Here is a 26,587-nt window from a genome sequence, read left to right on the forward strand (position 1 = left end):
TCAATCTATTCTTGTGTGTGTGTGTGTGTGTGTGTACTTGAATTTGGAGGAGAAGGTGACATGTTAAAGGTGAAGTCTATGAGGAATTGTTGATTTGTTTAAGCAACCGGTTTCCCCAACTCCCAACACAAACCCTAGGCACACACAATGACCCTCATTGTGCCCTGCTGGGGAAGAAAACACACACCCTGGTGCCTCAAACAACCCCTCCCCCCCCGTCCAAATCTTGGAGGCCCCCCCTCCTCTGCTGTGTCTATTGTAGTTCTGTTTTCTCACACAACCTTGCTAGCACGCCAAGCTGCAACGCTTGCCTTAACTCGACCTACGGCCGTCCACCTGTGATGGCCCTCCTTCCTTGCGTGCTCACGTGCTCTCACAGCCCCTCGCTGCACCTCATCTCCCAACCGCGTATGCACAAGACTCCCTAAATTCCTTTTTAAGGATGGCATGGATGACCGAGGCCCCTCGCGGCCCACTTCCCCTGTCTCGTCGATCCCATCGCTTGGCCTTCATTGAAGCCTTGTGGTACATAGTGCGGCCTAGATCCTCTTGCCCCTCGCGCCCCACTTCCCTGTCGTCGTCGATCCCACCGCTTGACCTTCATTGAAGCCCCGAGGTACATCGTGCCGAGGATGTGGTGGCAATTGGTGGTCACTCTCAACTAACCACTAAATGAGAGATTGGAAATTAGGAGTTATGGTTTTCCTGTGTAATAATGGCTCCGCGTACCTTGGCTCTCCAGACTTATAGTTCGCGGCCATTCCAGTTGCCACATGCGAGGGACTCGCGAAGACGGTGGTTGGTCAGCTTCGCCTACAGCAAAACTAAGGTCTTCCCCGCAGTCTCACATGCCTTCAAGCATCGCCCTCCACAGGTAGTACTGAGAGAGAGAGAGAGAGAGAGAGAGAGAGAGAGAGATGAAAAAATAAAATTTGCAAGCTTCAAAATGATGAATGGAATGCCTACCATGTATGTCAATATGATCTGTACCCATGCATCCTATCCTAGCATGCTAGTGAACAACTAAGTACTTGGTACTTACCGCGGCTGTGAGAGAGTTGTACAGGCAGCAATGTGACTCTTCATCTGCATGAAGAGATGCTAGATCAAGTCGAGAGTGGAGCCGCCTTCATCTCTGTCACTCGTAGAAGCACGTAAACTGGCTGCAAAGCCACAATGAGACTTTGCACCTCTACCCGTCTTATCCAAAACCCGCCTATGGGTGTATTTTGTGGCCATTGTCTACGCATGATACAAGTCTCTCCACTTTGGATCACAAGTGTGTGCAAGAGAAATCTTCTCCTTTATGTCTCCAAACTTTTGACTTCACAACGCTATACACGAAAGCTAAATTTGGAGGACCTTAAATTTAGAGTCAAGTCTCTTATTTCAAAAGTTTTTGCGTACAAGCTTGAGAAGGATAGGTACAAGGCATTACTAGTAGAAAAGTCAGCCTTGAACTTTGACTTCTTATGGCTGAAAAATAAGAATGTAGATGTAGACAAAGGAAGAAAGAGATTCACTAGAATTGTAGATGACATTGACATCATATCTTGGTTAGATTTTCTTTTGGATAATTTATATATAACCATCGGCGACTCTCTTTTCAAGCAAACAATTGGTATCCCTATGGGCACCAATTGTGTTGTTTTTCTTGCTAATTTCTATCTTTTTACTTATGAGTTTGATTTTATGGAGCGTCTTGTCCTTGCTAACACTTGCCCAATATTTTTGCACAAGTTATGCAATGTAAAACGCTTTGTAGATGATCTTTTTGTCCCTGACGTTCCTTCTTTTCAAGATTTTATGTACTTGAATTCAAAATCTGTAGGTGGAGGAATGTATCCCAAGGAGTTTTGTGAACTTAACTGTACCACAAATAGTGATTGTTGTGCTTTTTTAGACCTTAAGATTTTTCAGACTCCCTTGGGATTAGAGGTAGATATCTATGATAAGCGCCTTGAACCAAAATATGCCAATCTAAAAATCATCCGTATGCCTCACATTTCTTCGAACATTTCTCTTTTAGCTAAGTACGGTGTCATTTGCTCTCAACTATTTAGATTTTCTCGTCTTTGTTCTAGTAAATCTACTTTTGTTGTTCAATCTTGCCATCATATTTCTTTACTAGTTGAAAAAGGATACTCATTCAAAAGAATCATGAAAAACGTTCGTTCATTTTTGCATCGTAGTAAGTTTATTTTTAATGTTTCTTCTTTTGGAATGTTCAAGATAATCAATAGTAAATTCAATAGAAGTGGGGAGCTAAAAAGCCCACTTATTGTTTGACTTAATAACACCTTATGTTGTTGTTTTGATCTTTAGTGCTTCTAGTATTTTTACTATAGCTTGACAAATGCTAGCCTTTATCATGGCTGAGTATGCCCATCACCTCCGGAGGGTGATAGAAACTCAGCTCGTTGGTTTTGTAGAGTACGTTCAAAGCATGAATGACCTCTATATAAACCTGCACCTACTCTTGGGCACTGACGACGTGAGTAGGGATGTCATAGTTGTTGGCCAAGCTATGCATGATAAAGGTGATAATCTTATTCTTCCTGTTTGGACAAGCAGCGAAGTTGAGATCACATATTGTCAAGTTTGGTTCTTTGCTCTTCGTAGGTTTGTAGTAGTATTCATTTTTGTTTTCGTATTTAGATTACCTGAGGACTTAAGAATGTGTTGCGTTAGAAGTTGTTGTGTGAAGTTTGATTTCTAGGATTAAGTTTTTAAGTTGTCTTATCCTTTTTTTGCTTAAAGTTGAGTACTTGTTTTAAGCCAAGTAAGTTGCGTCATCTTATTTTACACATGCCTTTTCTAAAAACATTTTTAAGTTAATAATGCTTTGTTTTATCTAGTTTTGTTTCGTAGCAAACAAAGTGATTTAGTTCGTTTGTTTCTTTGTTTTTGTTTTTCTTTTCTTTTCTTGTGTCCCTTGCTTTTATAGTTTTATGAGTGTTTTATTCCCTCTTATAATTCGTGAGTTCAGACTATTCTGAACTTATGAAGGTATATAAGTGTGTGCAAGAGTGAATCCCTCGACCTGAAAAGCTTTTGCAACACCAAATACATGTATGCAAATCTGGTTTTGGAAGGCACACCATATCTAGGGTCTTGAAGATGGCCAATGCCTAATAAAAAAGGAGTAATGTTTGCCGCATCGGAGACAATGGGCTATACCCAAGACAGCTTGCCTATGCCCTCCATAAGAAACTCTAGGTAATGAGCTGTGTATGGAGTCCAAACAATGTGAGAAACTCCGCCTCCTCCATCTCTCCCATAGCCTTGCAATTCGAGGCATTTCATGTTGTTTTTCCACACCTAATCTTGCACTGACCATTCTTTTCCATCGATCGACGATTAGTCCTCTATACATTGAAAGATGTATTGCACTCAATGAGAGTGCATGCAATCTGCATCTTAGCCACTTCTTGGCGCTCCTTTACCCAAGCAAGAGTGTTCATGCATGAAAGCAATGTGGTTTGCCTCGGCGGATGCGCATCCTAATCCGCATCCACCTCAGCCTCTATGGTGTGAGCCCTCTTCCTACCTACAGATTGCTACTCTTGGGTAGTCTGCTAAGCCATAAAACTTGTGTCTACCTGTGTGCCATCAATTGATTGCGTAGAACTTTCCCGCAGTGGGGGCGGCACAGAAAGCTAAAGGGACGCAACACACGTAGGATGCCCTTTAGGATGCACTTCTTGGGGAGTTGGGCCTTAAGAGCACGAGGCACTTTCTTGCACCCTCCACAATTTCCTATTGTACCAATGCCTATGAGATGCTTGACAACACGTGTAATCGTGCTAGTGAGCACGAAACCACAATACTTGCACTGCCATTGTTGAATGCCAGAGCCAGATTGCCTAGGGATGTTGACACTGTGGATAACATTGGTGTGCTCCTTCCAATACGGTTTGCACATGCGAGGCATGATGAACCTGCATTAGGATGCAAGAAACATCCCAAACATGATCAGACGAGAGATGTACCTAACAAAAAAATCTACGTGAGACTTGAGTATGCGCGAGAGACTCCAAGCAATGCATGCAAAACGGTAGGGAAGTGCATTACCTTCCTTTGGAAGCTCCTCCGATTCTCTGCAGAAGACACTCTTCTGGCCTTGTTGAATGCCAGAGCCAGATTGCCTAGGGATGTTGACACTGAGGATAACATTGGTGTGCTCCTTCCAATACGGTTTGCACATGCGAGGCATGATGAACCTGCGTTAGGATGCAAGAAACACCCCAAACATGATGATCAGACGAGAGATGTACCTAACACAAAAATCTACGTAAGACTTGAGTATGCGCGAGAGACTCCAAGCAATGCATGCAAAACGGTAGGGAAGTGCATTACCTTCCTTTGGAAGCTCCTCCGATTCTCTGCAGAAGACACTCTCCTGGCCTGTGTACTGCTCTCTGTGAAAAACTTGGAGAGTTTTTGCACACAAAAATGCCTATAATAATAGGTACCTTACATAAAAGAAGCCAAGCTCTTGCTTGTGGACCAAAAACGTTGAAATTTGTTTTCTTAAAAAGGCCGTGGAACGTCAATACGGATCCCTATACGGTATGGACGTACGGTACGAAAAGTTTTGATCTTGGAGCACTTTTCACATGTTGCAGCAAAATGTGCATGTGTTTAAAACCTTGTTGGAAAAGACCACTCTGAAATTCAAAAGCTCCTTATTAAAGCATCCCTTGTTTGAAGGCTATATATCTCACATCATTGACAACTTTATTGTTAGGTGCAGTGAAAGGGTTTAAGGATTTTAGCTCAGATCTAGTACTTCGCACAAACACAAGGTTACTTTACTTCACTTGAGAGAAACTGATTGAACGCAAATGAGAGAGAGAGGTAGAGAGTGTCACAAACTGCTTACGTGGCATGACCCTACCTAATAAAGTTGTCCCAACTTATGGCCAAGGGACGAGGGGCCCTAGGGACGCAAAGAGATAAAAACTGTGTAGAAGATTGCTGATGTGGCAGCTGTACAAACGCCGCAGATCGCGCTGACTGTTGACGTGGCTGTACGGATTTTCACAGATCGCGCTGACGCGGCACCGTATGGATTTTCGCAGGCTACGCTAACTGCTTTTGGCTGCTAGTGTAAGGTGCAGCAGAGGTGAATGTTGAACTTTGCTCAAGATGAGTGCTCTGAACTGTGCTCAAGGGTTCCTTTTACTTACAGAAGGGAGAGCCTTCCGTTCCTTTAGTGAGAGAGTGAAACCGGCCTGTATAATCCAAAAAGGGCGGTAGACCTTAGACTTAAACTTTATTTGCTTTCACCCATTTAATTTGTCGCCCACTTTACCTGTACTTTTCAAGACACAACGAAGGGGAAAGGGATACAGGCTGCTAGATTGCACCTGTATGATAAGACCGACACCAGATTGGCCCCTAAATAGGCGCCCCTTTCGGTATTTCTTTATTCTTTAAAAGAGGGAATAAAATCTCTGGTTCCCTACAAGCTGCCCTGCACAATCTGGACTGAATTTTGCACAATCTGGACTGAATTTCATCTGTTCTGGCCCGATTTCGGTAGCATAAAATGTACTAGGACCCTTCACAGTCAGTATCCCCATGCATTAGATGACTTTCCCGACGCATACTGACACTTTGCAAAACCTAGCGAGAATCTGCAGCACGCTGAATTCTCTGTTTTCTGCCCCGAAAATGCACCAGATCACCTGTACAGCGGTCCCATCGCGTCCCCGAACCTCCTGGGGGTATTAGGGTCCGTTTAGGGCCGAAACCCTAAACCTGCAAAAATAGACAGCAGGCTGTAATTCACTGTTTCGGGCTCCGTTTTGCCAACCGGTCACATCTGTAGCAAGTCCTCGAGCTTCCGCACCTGTAGGGCTACTTGCCCTTTTAATCGGACGGGATTTCATACATGAAACCTCTCCGAATTTACCTGTACCTGCGGGGGATTAGCCACTAGCTAATCTAGTACCTGTGCAAGAGGCTCTTGCCTCGGCAATCGCGCATGAACCCACATAACTGTACATTGGTCAAATGAAAAACCCACTAGAGGAGCATAACATACTGCTCATAGGGGAGAGAGAGCAGTGCATAGCATGCAGGGCATCACTCCTGGCACCGCACTCTACATAAGAGGGAAAGGAAGCACTCCATAGCTCTTGCAACCTGTTGCAATCCACCTACAGCTGAAAATGGCCCCCTTCCTCTTGTAGACTCCCCTCAAAGTGGCAGAAGTGCTCACAGAGTGACACCTCGCCCAGTTTCCGATTTTGGCCAACTTGGCGAAAAATATCTCAACTGATGCGTCAATTGACTTGGCAGCAGAGCAATAAAATGTTCCTCTTGTCATTCCAGAGCTAATGACGCGAACACATTTTCAGGTCCAAAATAGTAGTTCCCTAAATTTTAGGAGATGCTGCCATTGTACCTTTCTAGGTCATCTGACCCTCTTTGTACACTGCAGCCACACCAAGAACTGAAATGTAGCCTATGTAGCAAAGGATTCCACTTTGGCTAGTCAATGACCCCACTTTGGCTAACCATAGTCCTTGTCCAACCTTAGTACTCTCTTGCCCTCAGGCCTGGACTCCCTCTGAACAGTTCCACACTAGCTATGCAATGCAGGGCAGTTAGATTTCTAGAGGGGTGTTTCCAAAAAGTGAAAATAAATAAATAATAAGAAAGAAATCAACAAAAAGGATAGATAGTAGTCACCTGCTGGTGACATACCCCCCTCTTGAAATCTCAAACGTCCTCGTTTGCATCTATGTTGTACATGCTCACAGTCAACACTCGGGTGTGCGCACACCTCGTTGACACATGTATTGCCTGCGTGTGAACCCTGTCCCAATGACATAGTGATAGCTTCGCACTCTGCCATTGCTTTGAGTCAATAACTTTCCAATGACAAAATGGTAGCTACGCATTTTTCCACTGTCTTTTAGTACACGTTGGATCCAGTAACACTTTCGAGCATACCCAAACCGACAGTTTAAGAATGCAGTTACACCTGTACTCTTTAATAGAAGCAAGTACTGTATCCTTGACAAACTGACAAGAAATACTCACTTCTACAGCACTAACCAAACTTTTGGACATTCCATAAGAGCAATTGCCAAACTGACAATTTGTATAGCCCTAACATTCATGTAACATGTACTTCATTTGAGCTCACTTTAAATAACATGTACATCATTTCTTTCAGAAGCCATTGTCACACTGACAATCCATGTAGCTCTGAAACTCAAGGGGTCAAGGTAGGTTGCAAATCGAAGGCTTCAAGGTAAAGTGATAACACAGTTGGTGACTCTGCAAGTTCACCTTCTTCCATCCACTTAGCATCCATTGGTGGATAGTTTCTGAACTTCACCAAGTAACGCCTAGCAACCTTGCCTTTCACTTTTCTTTCTTTATGTGCCAAAATCTGTTCGGGGACCAAGATCTCGTCAAGTTCCTCGACTTCCGGCTGATCTTCAGCTGGCATATCTTCTAGCACATCACCCACATAGGGTCTGAGAAGACTCACATGAAACGCATTGTGAATCTTCGAACTCTCAGGGAATTTCAGCCTATATGCAACATCACTGATTATGTCGCATACTTGAAAAGGCCCATAGTAACGCATGCTGAGCTTTGGAAACAGTCTTTCCTTGCCCTTCATCTTCTTTAACCTTGCCTTCTCAAAGCACAGAAGCACCCAATTACCAAGTGAAAATACCACTTCAGGACGGTGACGATCAACTGCTTTCTTTTGCTTTGCCTCAGTCTTTTCTAAGGCCACTTTGACCTTCTTGTACATTTCATCCATGTCCTGAACATACTTATCTGCTTCAAATATCTTGTCCTTTGTATGCAGTATGGGAGGAACTTTCTTGCCACCTTCAACTATCTCAAAAGGTGCCTTGCCAATTGATGAATGCACTGTGTTATTGTGCGCATACTCCACCAATGGCAAATACTGCTCCCACTTTTGTTTATGCTCTGACACATAGCACTTCAGCAGATCTAGGACAGTAGAATTTGCCTCTTCTGATTGCCCATCTGTTTGAGGATGAAATGACGAAGAGAATTTGAGCGTTGTGCCCATATTCTCAAACAAGCCTCTCCAGAACAAACTTGTCATGCGTGGATCACGGTCGCTAACAATCGATTGTGGCATGCCATAATACTTGAAAATATTGCTCATAAACAAGCGTGCCATCTGATTTGGCTTTATCTTCTTCCTGACAGGAATAAATTGAGCCTGCTTGCTGAATCTGCAAATGATGGTCCAAATACCATCATTTCCTGTCTGCGTTCTCGGAAGATCAAAGATAAAATCCATAGCAATACTTTCCCATGGTTTATCTGGAATAGACAGTGGTTGCAATAACCCTGGTGCCTTTTGCTTGTCAAACTTGACCTTCTGGCATATTATGCATTCTCGCACAAAGGCATCCACATCTCTTCTCAATGTAGGCCAGTAGAAGAATGTCTCAACCGCTTTAACTATAGCATCGATACCACGATCCCCTGCATACGGTGGGACAGGACTCTCCTCCATAACTTTGCGTCGCAATGGCTTTGTGACACAATCTACCATGCATCATCATAAAGCCATCCTTGAGAAGATAGTGTTCATGACATTGTCCATCCATTAGCTGCTCGAAGACCCTTGCAAAATCTTCATCATTTGCATACTGTTCCCTCATATCATCAAGCTCATGATGATAAGGAACTGACACAGCTGAAATTTGTGGCTTCCTTGACAAGGCATCAGCCACAACGTTCTTCTTGCCTTCCACATGCACAATCTGAAAATGGAACATGGACAAGATATTTGCCCATCGCATATGCTTCTCAGATAACTTTGCCTGTGTTAAGAAGCATCGCAAGGTTTGATGATCCGTTTGGACAACGAAATCTGCACCTAGGAGGTAGTGTTTCCAACTTAAGAGCGCATGAAACACGGCCTGCAGTTCTTTTTCATAGACTTGCATAGTCTTTTCTGGCCCTTGCAAGATTCTACTCTCATAGGCTACTACCCTATCATCTTGCATTAGCACTGCACCAATGCTACTACCGCAGGCGTCACACTGGACCACAAATGACTTCCTAAGATCTGGCAACACAATGACTGGATCTGAAGTCATCTTTTCCTTTAAGAGATTAAAAGCTGAAATCTCTTTTTGTGTCCATCTGAAGGTGACTGCCTTCTTTTGAAGAGCATGTAAAGGTGAAGCAATCTCAGCGAAATTTCGGATAAACCTTCTGTAATAGGAGCATAGTCCCAAGAAGCTTCGGACATCGTGCACCGTCTTCAAATCTGGCCATGACTTGATCGCTTCAACTTTAGCAGGATCCATTCTGACACCATCCTTTGAGACAATGTGTCCCAGAAAGTGAATCTCTTCTAGAAAAATTCACTTTTCTTTGCATTGATGAGCAACCTATGGCTGCGTAGCTCTTTGAACACAATGGCCAAGTGATGCCTATGCTCCTCTTCATTCTTTGAGTAGACTATCATGTCGTCAAAGAATGTACCAACGAACTGCTGGTGTGGACAGAAAATTCTGTCCATCATCCTATTGAACGTAGCAGGAGCATTTGTGAGACCAAAGGGCATCACTAAAAATTCGTAAAGGCCAAACGTCGCTCTAAAAGCAGTCTCGTGCACATCCTCTGATCTAATGCGGATCTGATGGTACCCACTCTTTAGATCTATCCTGCTAAACATAGCTATTCCTTCTAATTTGTCCAGAATATCATCAATTCTAGGTATAGGGAACCTGTTCTTGATGGTATTCTTGTTCAGTGCACGGTAGTCGATGCACATATGCCATGAGCCATCCTTTTTCTGCACCAACAGCACTGGAGAACAAAATGGAGATGAACTGGGCTGAATCAGCCCCTTTTCTAACAGCTCTTGTACTTGGCTCATTATCTCTTTCTGCTGAGCCGCACTAACCCTGTACGGAGGCCTATTTGGTGGGCTACTTCGTGGCACCAAATCTATCGCATGGTCCTCGGGTCTCTCTGGCGGTAATTGAGACGGTAATGAATTGGAAAAACAGTCACTATACTGTTGTAAAAACATTGACCTTTCTTTATCTAACACGGATAAATTTGATTCATCACAATCTGACACTTCACGTGCAAAAACCAAGTACGCAGAAAGATGCTTTTTCATTACAGAACTAATAGCAGAAGCTGATACAGTGGGGATAGACTCCCCTTTAAGCTTTACATCCAGAATGTGAATCTTTCCCCTGCTCTGTACAGTGATCTTTTTGTTGTAGAGATCCATGATTCCCTGTACACAAAACAACCAAGGAATGCCTAGCAACACATCACATCCATCCAGTGGCATGATGTAAAATTCTTCAGCATGTACATAGGACTGGATATGTAGGCGCAACTTTCCGATGATGGGTGTCACAGCCTCTGTATGACCAGGACATGCCAAACCTGCCTATGCTGTATACCCCATCTCTTCAGGTCTGATTCCCAACTTTGAAGCCAATTCTGGGGAAATGAAGTTGGCTTTGGCACCTCGATCAAAGAAGATAAGCACTGTTTGATCCCTGACCTTTCCCCATGCTCTGCAAAGCTCACTTGCATCTGAATTTGGCTTGTCGCCCACCATATCTGGCACTAGACCAGCCATGGGCCTCTATCCTTTCCTGTCCTCCTTGTCTTCAGAATCAGTTGGTCTTTTCTTTCAAGGACAATTCTGAGCAATGTGGCCAGGCTGCTCACAGATAAAGCATTTGTTCTCTGACCTCAGGACCTGCCTTTGCTCTTCCGACTTGCGAGGAAAAGGTCTTTTCCATTTCTTTGCTGGTCCCCTTGCTGGTTCAGCCGTGGCTTCGCCTTTCCATGCTTTGGCTGGCTCCTGAGTCGCTCTAGGAACCTCTTTGAGAACGTACTTCTTCACTGAATTTTTCTTGGCTGATCCTTCCTTGACGCCAGTATTGAATTCACAATCTTCTCCCTTGAGTAAACCATTGCCAGTGTTTGCTACCTCGATGAGCTGCGTCAAAGTAGTGACCGTGGTCTTCGTGCAATACTTTCTCAATCCTTTGGGTAGGCCACAACAGTATTTTTCAATATGTTCTGTCAATGGCACAAACCTGGAAGTAGAGCTTTCCAAAACTTCCGATTGAAGTCATCCAGATTCTTGCAAGTAGCAGCATTAAGCTGGTGCCATTCTGTCATGACATCTGCTTCAAAGTCATCAGATAACCATGCTGATGCAAAAATCTGCTTGAAGTAAATCCATGTGGACGGAGCTTGTCCTTGAAGCAATAAAGTTGTCCACCATTGTCCCGCATTCCCTGTCAAGAAGGTGGCTGCCTTGCGGACCTTTGAAGCCTCTGTAAAGTTTCCTCCTGCATAGGCCTTGTCAAACTGTTGGAGGAATGAGAGAGCCTTCTTCCTGTCATCAAACCTTGTAAAGGTCGTGAATGTCACACCTTTGCCACCTTCTTTGTACAGAGTTGGCTTCTCCAGCGGCGTTAAGTTGTCATATGGAAGTGACTGAAACATGGGAACACTGTTAGTGTTCATCTGTGTTCCTTGGCCGCTATTAAGTTGACCTGGAGATGCCATATTTGGCTGTTGATTTGTAATTCCAGCCACACCAAAATTTGCCTGTGGCATCCCAAATTGGCCCTGAGTGCTTTGAAACCCTGGTTGCATGCCAATGCCACCATACATGAGGTTAGGCATCATCGTTTGAGCACCCCCGAACACTGTTTCTGGCGTGTAAAACTTATTTCTAGGTGCATGACCAGCCATGCTCTGGAATACTGATCCACCTCCAAAATAGCCAGGGTGTACTGAAGGTGGTGGGAAGACTTGTTGCATAGCCTGTAGGTTGCTTCCCTGCCCATTAGAACCAGCTATAGGCTACTGAAAGGTGGCTGGCTGAACTAGTACAGCTCGAAAGACTGGCGTTTCAGCCACCTCTTCTTGCACCTTAGGCACAGGTTTTGGAGACTGCATGGTCTCCGTTAAGTGTATAGGTGTTTCCATTGATTCTGCAGCATGAATCACCTGTGCTTGAGCCTTAACAGGCTTTTGAATATGATCCAGTGACCCAACTTGCTGAGACGGAAGAGGAGGTTGCAGAAAGGCTAAAAACCTCGGGTTCTGCATTACCTGTGTGAACATAGTCACAATAGTAACCAACTTTGAACTGGGTCCTGAATATATCATCATCCGTCTGTGGTGGTCTTGAAGACTCACCCACTTCATGTGTCTGTTGACCTTGTGAAGAGGAAACCTCTTCAGTCACATCATCTGGTCTGTCAGCCATAATTGCAATTCCCTGTGTGTCTGGTCTATGATCCCCTGTGTCTTCAAGCCCAAACTGACCAAGGCTCACTTCTATGGGAAAAAGTGATTCTATCCCGGGGATGGAACCATAAAACCAGCCTGTTTAATCCAAAAAGGGCGGTAGACCTTAGACTTAAACTTTATTTGCTTTCACCCATTTAATTTGTCGCCCACTTTACCTGTACTTTCAAGACACAACAAAGGGGAAAGGGATACAGGTTGCTAGATTGCACTTGTATGAAAAGACCGACACCAGATTGGCCCCTAAATAGGCGCCCCTTTCGGTATTTCTTTATTCTTTAAAAGAGTGAATAAAAGCTGTGGTTCCCTACAAGCTGCCCCGCACAATCTGGGCTGAATTTCATCTGTTCTGGCCCGATTTCGGCAGCATAACTGTACTAGGACCCTTCACAGTCAGTATCCATACGCATTAGATGACTTTCCCGACGAATACGGACACTTTGCAAAACCTGGTGAGAATCTGCAGCACGCTGAATTCTCTGTTTTCTGCCCCGAAAATGCGCCGCCAGATCACCTGTACAGCGGTCCCATCGCGTCCCCGAACCTCTTGGGGGTATTAGGGTCCGTTTAGGGCCGAAACCCTAAACCTGCAAAAATAGACAGCAGGCTGTAATTCACTGTTTCGGGCTCCGTTTTGCCAACCGGTCACATCCGTAGCAAGTCCTCGAGCTTCCGCACTTGTAGGGCTACTTGCCCTTTTAATCGGACGGGATTTCGCACATGAAACCTCTCCGAATTTACCTGTACCTGCGGGGGATTAGCCACTAGCTAATCTAGTACCTGTGCAAGAGGCTCTTGCCTCGGCAATCGCGCATGAACCCACATAACTGTACATTGGTCAAATGAAAAACCCACTAGAGGAGCATAACATACTGCTCATAGGGGAGAGAGAGAGCAGTGCATAGCATGCAGGGCATCACTCCTGGCACCGCACTCTACATAAGAGGGAAAGGAAGCACTCCATAGCTCTTGCAACCTGTTGCAATCCACCTACAGCTGAAAATGGCCCCCTTCCTCTTGTAGACTCCCCTCAAAGTGGCAGAAGTGCTCACAGAGTGACACCTCGCCCAATTTCCGATTTTGGCCAACTTGGCTAAAAATATCTCAACTGGTGCGTCAGTTGACTTGGCAGCAGAGCAATAAAATGTTCCTCTTGTCATTCCAGAGCTAATGACGCGAACACATTTTCAGGTCCAAAATAGCAGTTCCCTAAATTTTAGGAGATGCTACCATTGTATCTTGCTAGGTCATCTGACCTCTTTGTACACTGCAGCCACACCAAGAACTGAAATGTAGCCTTTGTAGCAAAGGATTCCACTTTGGCTAGTCAATGACCCCACTTTGGCTAACCATAGTCCTTGTCCAACCTTAGTGCTCTCTTGCCCTCAGGCCTGGACTCCCTCTGAACAGTTCCACACTAGCTATGCAATGTAGGGCAGTTAGATTTCTAGAGGGGTGTTTCAAAAAAGTGAAAATAAATAAATAATAAGAAAGAAATCAACAAAAAGGATAGATAGTAGTGACATGCTGGTGACAGAGAGTGCAAATGATCACAAACAAAGTGGATAAACACTGTGAATGAAAGTGCTGAGACTGAGAGATAGAGAGAGAAGAATACAATACCAGAATGTTGTCAAAGCCTCCTCCAAAGGCCCCACTCTCTATGGCGAGAGCGGTCTATTGCTATTGATTGCACAAATCTGATACAAGGTGCTGATGTTGTGAGTCCTAGATGATGCTATGTCGATGTCGACAAAGAGGACGACGATGACGATGCTAAGCCTAAAAACTGAATGCTGTGAATCGGTAATAACTGTTGCACCAAGTCGGGTGTTGATCTGCTAACTTGATGGCTGAGAAAAACGCTACTTCTTAGGGCTGAAAAACGCTGTTTCTTATGGCTGAAAACGCTGGACAGCAGGTGCAAAAATGCTGGTACAACAGGGAAGAAAACGCTGGTTTGCTATGCTGAAAAACGCTAGGAATGCTGAAGTTTTCCTCGCTATGACACCAATGCGGTTGGGATCTGCAATAAGGCTTTGCTAGTTAATTATGGAGCTGATCTGCAGCGATATGGAAACAAAACGCTGGCTGAATATTGCTGCTTGCTGGCGCTAGTAGAAGGATCCAAAAACGCTAGGCTCTTGGGCTGAATTTGCAGAAAACTTTGGGTTCTTGCTTGAGAAGTCGCGATAGAGGGCTTGCTGCAAGAGATTGCCTGTGCTCTCCTTTGCTTCTGTGACTCCCAGTTTCCTTATATATTAACTTAGCAACTTTGCCCTACCCAGTTTCCCAACAAAGTCACTTATTAATAATAAGTGAAAAATGGCTCAAATAAGGAAAATAGGTTCTGTGCACTGTAAAATGCTCCTGATGGATTTTGATGGTAATGCTGATGATCATGCTGTGTGCAACTAGAGGATATGCATCTACTCTTAAGTGCTTGTACATGCACGAGCTGCGAACAGACTCACAAAAGTGCCAGAACACTTCCTAAGCTAACTGAACTGAATTGAACCCTAGTCATGAAGTAGCTTGTCCACGTACACATAGGGTTAGATGCACGTGACAGCTAGCTTTTGGGACAGTTTGCTTTTGAGATTACTTGCTTTTAGGGCTCTGCTTTTAGCACCCCTTGTAATGTTCATAAGGGACCCAAGGGGGCTCACTTCTTAGAGCATCTAGACGCAGAGTCTGAGAGCGAGCACCCGCGAGAGTTGTACTTTGCTCAAAGATTAATATAAAAGAAATACCGAAAGGGGCACCAGTCTTTGGGGCCAATCTCTCTTGGCACAGAACTACGCCGGGCCGTGTCGACTCTTGAATTGTGAATTGTTTTGAAGTGAATTTTTGTTGTGTTGCGATAGAATCTAGACTTGGGGTGTCCAAGTTTGTTGTCACAAATTGGTGACGTGGCTGCTGGTTGCCCAGTACACACACTCCTTTTGACATGGATAGTCCCGTGGGGAACCTGGCCGAAGTGATGACGTGGCACTGCCGTACTGGCTGGCCCGGAATCTGCGGCGTGCGTAGTCTGCGGAAAAGCAGCCACGTGGCAGCATGTACGGGCGCCCGCTTTTTACGGAAGTTGCTGGCTGCTTTTGGGCTACGCAAGCGCTGGCTGAAAATTCTATGCTAATGTTGCTTTATTCAACGCAATGCAGCAAGAGAGAAAGGGCTTAATTTTTTGAAGTTGCTTTATTTTTGTAAGCCTATTTTAGGGCAGCTTTTTATGGATAGCTTTTGGGGCTTTGCTTTTGGCATCCCTTGTAACCTATTTAATAGTGGCTTGGGCTCTCACTTCTCAGAGCATCTGGACGCAGAGTCTGAGAGTGAGCCCCGACCACTCCCTTATACTTTGAGTTGCAGATTAATACAAAAAGAAATACCGAAAGGGGCGCCAGTCTTTGGGGCCAATATCTCTAGGCACGGAACTCCGCAGGGCTAGTGTCGAATCAATTGTGAACTGTGAACTGTTTTGAAGTGAATTCTTGTGGTTTCGCGGTAGAATCTCAACTTGGAGTGTCCAAGTCTATTACAGTGGTATCAGAGCACGGCCGATTTCTCTTCTACGGGAAATCCGATCCTTTTTACGTGGCACCTATGGCTTCAAGCAGAGATGAGTCGACTTCCTCTGCATCCGAAGATGCGGGAAGAGATCATGGTGAAGATTCACGCGAGGAGTACGGCCCGCCTCGGCCTACTTAGGCGGAGCTCGAAGAGATGGAGCGTCGACGATTGATCGGCGATGCAACAAAGATGATGCTAAATTTTGCGAAGGACCTGAAATTTGCAAAATTTATGAGCCAAACCTCCTTCGACGAGGTGCACTCACAGTGGCGACAGACCACAGAACCACCCCTCAAACCGGCATTGAAGAAACCTCCTACTCCAAGGATGTATACAGAGCAAGAAATAGAAGAGGTGGTTGATGCACGAATTGCTCAGCTTTTTGATGCTCAGACACAAAGCAGAAAAGCATGACAAAAAGGAGTGGGCTAAATTTGAAAACGCTGGTTGATCTGCTGTCTTGGGCTGAATTCTCGAAACACTGGCTGAGCTGATGTTGGAATCTCAAAACGCTGACTGATCTGGTACGATGGGCCAAATTCTGAAATGCTGGCTGATTTGGTGCAAAAACACCCTTTGGGGGGGGGGGGGGGGGGGGCGCTGAGGGACTGTGGGTACTGACTTGTCGTGGAGAAGTGACCCCTATGGGGTAAAAGCTAAGTAGGGCAATGCCACTTAAAAACTCCACGATTTTTAAAATGATGCAAAAATGTCTCTTATTAATAAGTTGATGAACTATTAATAAAAGGCGATTCACATGCAGATAAATACCTAGGCTGAGTACTAATGCAACTGTATGGGAACACTCCCCAATGCCTACATGTAGCAGACATTGGCTATGCTCATGTGCAATCAGAGGGTATGCAACTAATCTTAAGTGCCTGGACATGCACGTCCTGTGTACAGGCTCACAAGGGTGCCATAACACTTCCTGGGCTGTCCTAAACCCCAAAAATAGGAGTTAGCTTGTCCACATGTACATACGGTTTTTTTTTTCCCGAGAAAAAGATCCTTCTATTAGTTAATGAAAACTGCCCATAGGGCTACAACCACCTCTGCAAGAGAGGGCTACAACAAGCATGATGGGGAGACTCTCCCAATGAAAAAACAGCATATATACAATGAGGCTAAATCAAGAGATGGGAGGAGGGAAGAGCCACACAGGTGGACAGTAGTGCCATTTGAGCACCCCCTGGACTATGGTGTAGAAAGGCCCAGGGCGCCAGAGTCGAAGGAAAGCCTCGCGGCACTCCCGCATGCGGTCGGAGCTGCCTTGTAGTCCCTCAAGGTGTCCTCTGAGAGTATGGATCAGCTCTAGCCAAAAGTCACGAACAGTCTCTGCTGGTGGCACAGGGCGAGCCTCAAAGATGCGGAAACAACGGGCCCGCCAGATGAACCAAAGTGTCAGGTCACTGATGAGCTCCCAACACTCCTCTCTCTCACTGCACCACTCTTGTGGAGTAAGCTCTGTAGCAGGCTGGAGTGTAGGTCGCCCCCCTTGCATCACTATCATCCTGCTGGTGGAAGATAGCTCAAACTGAAGTGCCGGGCCCGTGAGGGTGGACCAAGCCGCTGCCCCCCAAGTGTACTGTCGAGCCGTGGAGAGAGCAGGCATCAGCCGAAGAACTCGTAGCCACACCTGCTGGGCCAAGGGACAGTCCCAAAGACAGTGACGCTGACTCTCCACCAAATGGTCACAAGCTGCACATGTGGCCGAAAGACCACTATGCACTAGCTAGCTCCCTACTGCTGTGGCTCTATGTGCGACCAACCACTGAAACAAGGTGACTCGCCTCGGCTGTCTCGAGTCCCACAACCTCTCCCAAAAGTCTGCCAAGAACTCGACTGTGACACCCTCCTCCTGCCAATGACGTGTTGCAGCGGGGAGGGACTCTCTGTGTGCTGCTAGTATATGACGTCCCAGTCGAACAGTGTACTGAAAGAACGGGACTCCTGGGTGGTCTGCAGAAGAGAAGGGGTCCCTCCATAGCCACTCACCAAGATCCCACTATACTCGTGCCAACGGACAACACTCCCAAGCCCATAGCCTCCAGTGTCCTATCTCAAGAACTGCTGGGTCAGGGTCTATGACGCAGGTCCGCCCGCAGATGCCCACTACTCGGATCCTCTGAAAACAGCACTCTGCTACCTGCGGGGCCTCTACTGCAACTCGCTGTAGACGTCCCCCACCTTGAATCTCGAAGAACAGGGCTGAGACAGACTCTGAGCAAGCCCTGACTGAAATGAGAACCTCCAGTCGTGTGAAGGCTCCCATCCACCGGGGTGCTACTGGCTCGAGAGGCGCGAGCCACTCAGCTGGAACTGACTTTGAGATGTCCTGACACATGCTCTGCACCCCTCTCATGCCCTGTAGCTGGAAACCCTGCACCTCCTCTGACAAACCTGTGAACTCTAGCCAATCACCTAGAGAGCGTGCTGGACCTGCTGCCATGGGACCCCAAGAAACATGAGGCCGACTACCAACCAAGTGGCCTCTCTAAGTGCTAACCATGGGGTTCCAGACGAGGGGTTGCCGTAGGCGCTCCTCCGTGCACGTCGGCTGTCTCTGCTCTAGGCCACGCCGTAAGAGCTCCCAAGATCGAAGCAACCTCACAGCGAAGCGGTCCTCCAGTCTCTTGCTCAAACCAACTCGGCGCAACTCTGTAAAGATCCATCTGGTCGAAGGTTGCCAAGGGCCTCCTGACTGAGGCACCCTGGCACGAAGCCTCTGCAGCAAGAACTCCTTCCAGGGCTCCTCTCCTAGAAGAAGTCCTCTGACTACGAACTTCCCAAGAAGGGCTCTGCTCTGCTGTGCTGGATCAATGATCCCAAGCCCTCCCTGAGAACAAGGAAGTGTGATGACCGACCAAGCCACCTTGGCTCGGGCAATCTGAGTGTCACGATCTGACCAAAGGAAGTTCCTGATCAGCCTCTCTACCTGGCTCATACAAGAACTCCAGAAGATCCAGCAAGAAGTGATGTACCACATAGTCGCCAACAACACCTGGTTGGCAACTACTACTCTACCAGCCAGAGAAAGTCGTGTTGAGCTCCAATGTAACAGCTTTCTCCTGATGGACAGGAGAAGAGGAGCAATCTGCTGCTCGGGGGACAAGTCCAAACCAACCTGACCACCCAAGTACCGAACTACAGTCCTTGGGGGAATCCACCTTAAACCCTCTCTTGGCATCCAATCTGGCACAGGAGCACTGCCAACCGAGAAAGCCATTGTCTTTCTCCAGTTGATCAGTGCGCCCGATGCACAACAAAAGGTCTCCAAAGCCTGCTCACATCTGTGTAGATTGGCCTCCTGGCCCTCTAAGTACAAGGCTGAGTCATCGGCAAACTCAGCGTCCAGTAGCTCATCTCCCCGAATAGGGAGTGCTAAGCCCCTCAGACCAACCTGATGTGACACCAAAAATCTGCTCATCGCCTCCGCATAGAACAGAAAGAGAAAGGGGGCAAGAGGACAACCCTGTCTGACCAAGCGTGTGAGCATGAAGCGCTCACCCCTACCTCCTGCCAAAAGCACCTGACTGTGAGCCTGTCTGTACAAAGCTGACACCCCTCTGATCCAAGCATCTGAGAAGCCCATCCTGCGTAGAGTGCCCTCTAGAAAGTCCCAGTCAACTCTGTCGTACACCTTCTCAAAATCGAGAAGAAGAATCACAAGGTCCTCCCCACGGAGCCGTGCCAGGGCAGAAGCCTCCCAGAAAGTGAAGATGTTGTCAAGGATACTACGTTCCTTGACAAAACCTTTATGAGTCCCATGTATAAGGCTCTCCAAGAGTGGCTGAATCCTCAAACTCAGAGCCTTGGCAAGAATTTTGTAGGCTGAGTTGAGGATGGTGATGGGGCGCCACTGTCGAATCTCATCCAAGGAGCCACCCTCCTTTGGAATGAGGTAAATCAGGCCCTCACTCATGCTATCCGGCATCACTCCTGTGTGCAAAATGTACTGACAGGCACTACAAAAGATCTGGGCCAAGCAGGTCCCAGTACTCTAAGAAAAAGCTGGGAGTCAGCCCATCCTCACCTGGACAGCTACCACGAGGGAGGGCCCTAAGAGCCGTGTGCAGCTCCTCAAGCTGAAGTGGCATCTCTAGCCTCTGGCGCATCTCCTCAATCACAAGACAAGGCATCTGTGCCCAATCCTGCTCTCTGCATGCATCCTGCCGCTCTGACTGGGGCTCAGCCGACAGTAACTCACGGTAGAAGTCAGTAGCAACTGCACGCATATCCTCGGGCTCACAAACAACTGACCCATCGGGTCTCCTGAACTGATTGACCTTGGCATGCGAGTGCCGAGGTCCCACTGTCTCAAAAAAAGCACCTGTCACTCTGTCACCCACCTGAGTCCACTGAGATGCTTGTTGGTGAAAGGCAAACTCATGACGCCTCTCCTCTGTGCTAGCAAGCTCCTGTCGAGCCCGCTGTAACTGCTCCTCCAACCATGGACTGTCTGGATGCTGCTCCTGCATCCTGTGTAGTGAAGCAATGCCTTGTCTGAGACGCTGCTCCTCCTCTCTCGTTGCAGCCCGGCGAGCCAGAGATTCCTGGAGAAAAAAGTGGCTAAGCTGAGCTAGGCCTAAGTAGTAAGGCCACTCTGTCTGCAGGTAGAACCTGGCTGTCCATGCCCTCTGTCCAGAGAGCCTCTACCCTCTCTTTGAGTGCTGAGTCCAACAAGACCTGCTCTAGGATGCGAAGCATCGTGCTTCCACTCCTCTGCCTGTCTGCCACTGTGAGGATCACTGGTGCATGGTCCGAGAAGGATGTCCCTGCCAAGATGCCCACTGATCCTCCCAAGTCACTGAAGTGGTCACTAGTGTGGAAGCGATCTATCCGCGATAGATTCACTCCTCCCACTCTGCGGTCCGATCTAGAGAAGGCAAGACTGGCTGGAGGCCTCACAAAGCCAGAGTGCTGCCATGTATCCGAGACCCTCAAAGTCATACACAACCTCTCCTAAGTTGCTAACTCGACTCCATGCACAATAGCATGGCTGCCTCCAATCCTGTCAGAAGGGTCCTCCAACATGTTGAAGTCTCCTCCTACACACCAATGGTCAGCCTGCGGCAAAGACTCAAAAATCTGTGACCAAAACTCTACACGAGCACTCGCCACATTGGGCGCATAGATGTTCAGGAAGCCCACAAGGCCACCTTGAACCTGCATAGTAATCCACTGAGCCCTGCCTGGCACAATAATCCCTCTGCCCACAATGGCCTGCTGCAATGAATCCGCAATAGTCATACATACCCCACCCTGGATGCCTCCAGGTCCAAAAGCAGCTGACCAAAAGGTATCATATCGTCCACGCAAAATCTGACCACATCGCCGAATGCAGCTCTCACACAGATGGTGCTCCTGAAGCATAAGGAGATCAATCTCTCCTCCCACAAGGCAACGCTGAAGCTCCTGACGCAATCGGCCCCACTGTCGCTGAAACTGGGCCCCACCTAGTCCCTGCACGTTCCACAAGACGATCCTCATGGGGAGCGAGAGAACATATGCTGTCGCAGCAGCAAGACGGGCTATCTTCGAGGCTGGCTTGGATGGGGAGTAATCCGCATCCAAGCGTCCTCTAGATAGGCGAGACTGCAGTGAGTGCCTAGCCCAAGCCCAAGCAGAGCGAGCCGTGTGTAAAGCAACCTTCTCTGTCCAGGAGTCCTCATGAATGTATACATAGCAAGATAAACATTGCGTATCAGCAAAAAAGTACACCACAATGTGCCTACATCCTGCTGAGTCTGGGGGTGTCACCGCAAACTTGGCCAGTGGCCACAAAGTCTGCAGCAAATCTGTAACTCCAAGTTCTCCCATGTGATGAGAGAACTCAAGAACCTGTGTATGCAACCATCCCAACACTGAGTCGAGGGACCACTCTGTCTCGGCCCTACCACAGAGGAGGAAGGAGAAACCAACTGCTGAGTCCAAGGCCTCTGTCCCCCTAGCGGCGAGGAACAAAGCATGGACCGTGAAGTAGGCTGCCTCGTGGTCTGCTGCGGAATCGCCGAGAAAGCAAGTGAACCCGTAGTCGAAGAAATCCCAGCGGCGTCGGAGGTCAATGCTCGTCAGACCACGAGGGATAGCTGCAAGGGAAGATGTCTGAATCTGCAGAGGGGCCCGCAAGAAGGGCTGACCCTCTCTCGCTAGGCGACTCGTGGAAAAGGCGCTGCCAAGAGATCTCCTAGTCGCCGGCGAGGGACCAGTCTCCTGAGTCGACTGTGGAATTGGAGCTGGAGGGGGGGAAGAAGGAGCTAGGGAGAGCGGAGGGGAAGAGGAGCGGGGTGGGGCGACAGAGGTAGAGGGGCGAGGTGGAGAGGCGACGGGAGTAGAGGGCGGGGGGGAAGGATGAGGAGGAGGGGAACTCTGAAGGGGGAGCGGCTATCGAGGGTGAAGCGGAGGTGGAGGCTGGCGTAGGGGACTCCTCCTGCTCAAGAGGACCAAAGCGGCTCTCCGTGGGAACCCACTGCTGCTGAGTAGGCACTTGAGGGCCACTCTGAGTGCCAGGCTGTCGCTGTGGCCCCTGGCGTCGACGCCCACGGGCCTGCTGCCACCCCTCCTCCGCTAGAGCCCCAGGCTCGGAGGGTGGCTTTGAATCTGTGCGCTGTGCCGCTGACTGTGGCTGCGGCCCAGCCTTGGCAGGCTGGGGCTGAGGCTAGGGTGCAAGTCGTGGCCTCCTCCGTGGATAGGCCTTCGCTAGGTGGCCCATCTGTCGGCAAATGAAGCACCGGTTCGGGAGACCCGAGTACTCCACACTCTGTCTAAACCAACCCTCACTCACCCGAGGCAGAAGGATGACCTTCGGGAGCGTGTGGGTATCTCTGACCAAAACTCGAACTGAGGGGATGCCAGCCACCTTGGCAGCTACTGATGCTGCCGTACAAGGTGTCTCCAAGACAGTCCCGATGGCGGAGCCAATCCTGGAAAGAAGTGGTAGGTACTCCCTCCGTAAACCCGGAAAGCAGACTGAGATGGGGATGTCTGCCTCCTCTACTAGCACATCCGAAGTCGGGTCAAAACCATGTCGCCACTGTCGAAAGTGGGCGCGTGATGCTCGGATGGCCAGTGGACTCATAGCTATGACCTTGGAAGCCATCTCGGAGATCTCGAACTCGATCTGATAGTAACCCCGTCCGAGAATCTGGACATCCAAGATCTTGCCCACCTCTGTGAGAAGGCGGGCCTGGAGAAGGTCTCGCAGCTCTCCTCTGCTAGGTCGGGTGCCGAGAATTTTGCAGATGACCGAAGTCGCCTGCAACAATCGCTCTACCTCAGCGGCTAGGCTCGCTTGCTCTGTCGGCGATAGAGCAAGTCGAATGGTGGGCTCAGCGGGGTTGGGCGAGGGGGCTTCTGGCGAGTCCCTCTGTGGCAAAACTGGAGCCTCCATCTATGTCTCGGATAGATCTTTAAGGTCTCTTGGGATAGTTTCCTACGACGTTCAAATACTCTTCTTCTTCTTCTTCTTCTTCTTCTTCTCTCTCTCTCTCTCTCTCTCTCTCTCTCTCTCTTCCGCACTTTGTGCACTCTCACACCTATGGCGCATGAGAAATGTCCATGCCGGATGGTCAAATACCCCTTCTTGATGCTTTAGTCATCCATTTGATGCGACACTTAGAACAGGTGGCCTAGCAGATATTTCTTATCACAGTGCTCTACTCTTTCTTTTAGAAAGACGTGCCAAGAGTATCAGTCCAAGGATGGCTTAAGGGATATTCTATCCATGATTATCTATGTCATCTTTTTAGTGATGCATCAAGAATATTCCCCTATCACTGGTAAATCCACCTATCTAGTCTGGTAATTTGAGAAGGATTATTCTTTGTAAGCTATAGCTAATTTAGGATCACTCAGAATGGCCTAAGGCCTAAGAAGAGCGAAGGCTAAAAACAACCAGTGACTATTTGTGGCAAACCAGGTCTAAACAGAGCCAGTCACAGGTCGAAATTGCTTAGGATGATCAAATTGGAGAGATTTAAGCATCTTTATAGCAGTTGTAAATAGTGTAAGGGTGAAGGTTTTTGTTAGAACAGGATCAACATGACTTGCTTGCCATCGAGAAAATAGCCGAAGGAAAGAAAAGCAGTGGTTGGTTTTAAACATGTGTGGACCTTATTTTGCAGGCAAGGGAGAAGGATCACGTGTGGGAGCAGCTGCGTCAGGAAGCCTTGGGGCAGTCAGAAGAAGAACCTCACCTAGCAAGCTACTTCTATGCAACTGTACTTGTGCACTCGTCTTTGGAACGGTCTTTGGCGTTTCACCTTGCAAACAAGCTAGCAAGCCTCACTTTACTCAGCACCCAGCTGTTTACCTTGTTCTGGGAAACCTTTGCTGAGGACTCTGAAATCCAGGTATTGAAATTTGAGCAATAATGATTTGGAAACATTTGTGATACTTATGCTGGGGGTTTTTTTAGGAAGCATTGCGGTCAGATATCAGGGCTTTCAAGGAGCGGGACCCAGCTTGTACAAGCTATGTACACGGCATGCTCAATTATAAAGGATTTCTGGCGTGTGAGGCGCATCGCATTGCACATAGGCTGTGGGGTCAAGGGCGCTTCGCTTTAGCTCTAGCCCTTCAGAATCGAATTTCGGAAGTATTCCATGTTGATATTCATCCAGGTATGTGTTCTCTTTCTTGAAGAAGTATTCCATGTTGATATTCATCCAGGTATCTGTCCACTTTCTTGAAGAAGAGCTTTGCGTGAATTTGGCAAGCCCTAGTACGTAAGTGAGTGTGGCAAAGTGGGCTGTCGCAGGTGCGCAGATCGGCAAGGGTGTCCTTTTTGATCATGCGACAGGTGTGGTGATTGGTGAGACGGCAATCATTGGGGATAATGTATCTATTTTGCACCATGTCACTCTTGGGGGTACTGGAAATTGTTGTGGAAACAGGCATCCGAAAATAGGCAATGGTGTTTTAATTGGAGCAGGTGCCATCTTGCTAGGGTCAATCACTGTGGGGGATGGTGCAAAAGTCGGTGCGTGCTCACTTGTTCTCATCAATGTCCCTCCCCATACAACTGCAATCGGAGTCCCTGCGCAGATACTTGGTCGTGAGGGAAAATCTGCTGCTACACCTTCCAAAGAAGAGTTGCCTGCTCTAAGCATGGACCATACTTCTTTGATTCTTGACTACATAATCTAAAGCCTACAATCCCATTTGCTATTTATGTCTTTGTAGAATATGCACAACATTTCCTGTTGTAGTTGTACTAGGTGGAAAGGTAGGCGCTCTTGTACTAGTCGAGTGGCCACTTATGTACATCTCAAGACCTGTTCACCTATTGGATGCAAATTCTGTAATCTTTTAATGTACTTGTCACTTTGGCTTGATAGAGTGTTTGCATAGCATTGGTTTACTGCAAGCAACGAGCTTAAGCTGAAGGCAATGCTTCCCACATTGATTTTTGAATTGACGAGTGTGAATATATCTTATCCATGTATACGAATTGGGGCAAATCGTTTGAAATTTCGCCTAAAATGTCGCCTTCTATAGTCTATTTTTGGCGAATCTCTCTCTCAAAACCCCAAAAGTTTTGAAATCTTAGGTTAATCTTATGACAAAGGATTTTTGTGAAGTAGCCAAAAGATCTTGAAGACCCTTAATTTTTTCCTTAGTACAAACATTTAACTTAAATGTAACTTCAGTTATGGAGAGATGTTTCCACGTTTCTGCATATGAAAAGACCAAAAATACATGTTTAAAGAGACCAATTACTGAGAGGGTCAATTGAGAGAGGAGGGCCAATGTACTGAGATAGGCAGGTAAATTGTTTAAAGGCGCCAGATGTTGAGTAATAGAATGTTTGTAATGGTTGCTTTTCATTGTTCACGGCAAGCAAGCAACAAGGGGCTCTGTTGAGAGGAGGCTCCTCTTTGCACTACTCTTATTTGTGAGCCTAGAGGAGGCTCCTTTTTGCACCACACTTAAGTGATTCTGATTGAACCACGGAAAACTATCGAATAGCCACCAAGTGATTGTGCTTCAAAAAAGAATAGTGGTTTCTTTTTATAGGTATCCTTCGCCACACTTGGTGGCCAAGGATACCTATAACACTTGTTATAATTTTCTAAGAATAGTGGTTTCTTTCAATAGGTATCCTTCACCACACTGTTTGGTGTCGGCGCATTCCAACATGGCTAGTTATGCGTGGATATCTCAATTGGACAAATATGCCTAAAGTAATTATTGTCTTCACTTACTTACTGAGGTTTTCTTCGTCCAAAGATAAACGTGTGCATGATATATGGTAGAACATACATGAGAACATCATTCTAGGCTTCACTACTCAAACGTTTGAAGTATCAATGTGCTTTTGAATGTTGAGTCATCTCAAAATAATGTATTTAAGGGAATGGATAAGCAATTACATGCAAACACTAATTTATGAGAGTTTTGACTGAGATAGACAATAAGGAAAAATAATAGGTGATAATTGATGGCCCCATGGGGCCACACGCTCTTGATTTTCCTACTAGGTGATGAAGGTGGCTAGTATGATAATTCAATTTTTGAAAATATTCCTTTATGGAGTTAGCGTTTCAAGTCACCTTTTAGAAGTCTAGAGTCGCTAGAAAAAATATGGTTTTCCTAACAAAAAATTCTTTGAATTTTCCACCTAGTCGAGCAATTATTTTGCTCTAATAACACTTGTAAGGTGAACCAAGAGTATTCACCGTCATTG

The 26,587-nt window shown here is 46.9% G+C and overlaps 1 protein-coding gene across 1 annotated transcript; it reads left to right on the forward strand.

The window, feature by feature from the left end:
* The first annotated feature begins 683 nt into the window (after window positions 1–683).
* Window positions 684–25,235, forward strand: LOC147437048 (putative serine acetyltransferase 1). The gene is made up of 4 exons (XM_086486456.1): window positions 684–874; window positions 24,024–24,251; window positions 24,317–24,521; window positions 24,659–25,235. The coding sequence occupies exons 1-4, from the start codon at window positions 716–718 to the stop codon at window positions 25,045–25,047; spliced, it is 981 nt and encodes a 326-aa protein (XP_086342582.1). The 5' UTR covers window positions 684–715; the 3' UTR covers window positions 25,048–25,235.
* Window positions 25,236–26,587: the final 1,352 nt, after the last annotated feature.

The sequence above is a fragment of the Adiantum capillus-veneris genome, chromosome 17 (assembly GCF_014529385.1).
Source record: "Adiantum capillus-veneris isolate H3 chromosome 17, ASM1452938v2, whole genome shotgun sequence".
Lineage (NCBI taxonomy): Eukaryota > Viridiplantae > Streptophyta > Polypodiopsida > Polypodiales > Pteridaceae > Adiantum > Adiantum capillus-veneris.

Excerpts from the sequence above, each read along its gene's own strand:
- LOC147437048 (XM_086486456.1), top strand. The coding sequence starts at position 716 with ATGGCTCCGCGTACCTTGGCTCTCCAGACTTATAGTTCGCGGCCATTC. Across the intron at positions 875-24,023 it reads TCAAGCATCGCCCTCCACAG|GCAAGGGAGAAGGATCACGT; the intron begins GTAGTACTGAGA and ends CTTATTTTGCAG. Across the intron at positions 24,522-24,658 it reads CCATGTTGATATTCATCCAG|GTGCGCAGATCGGCAAGGGT; the intron begins GTATGTGTTCTC and ends GGGCTGTCGCAG.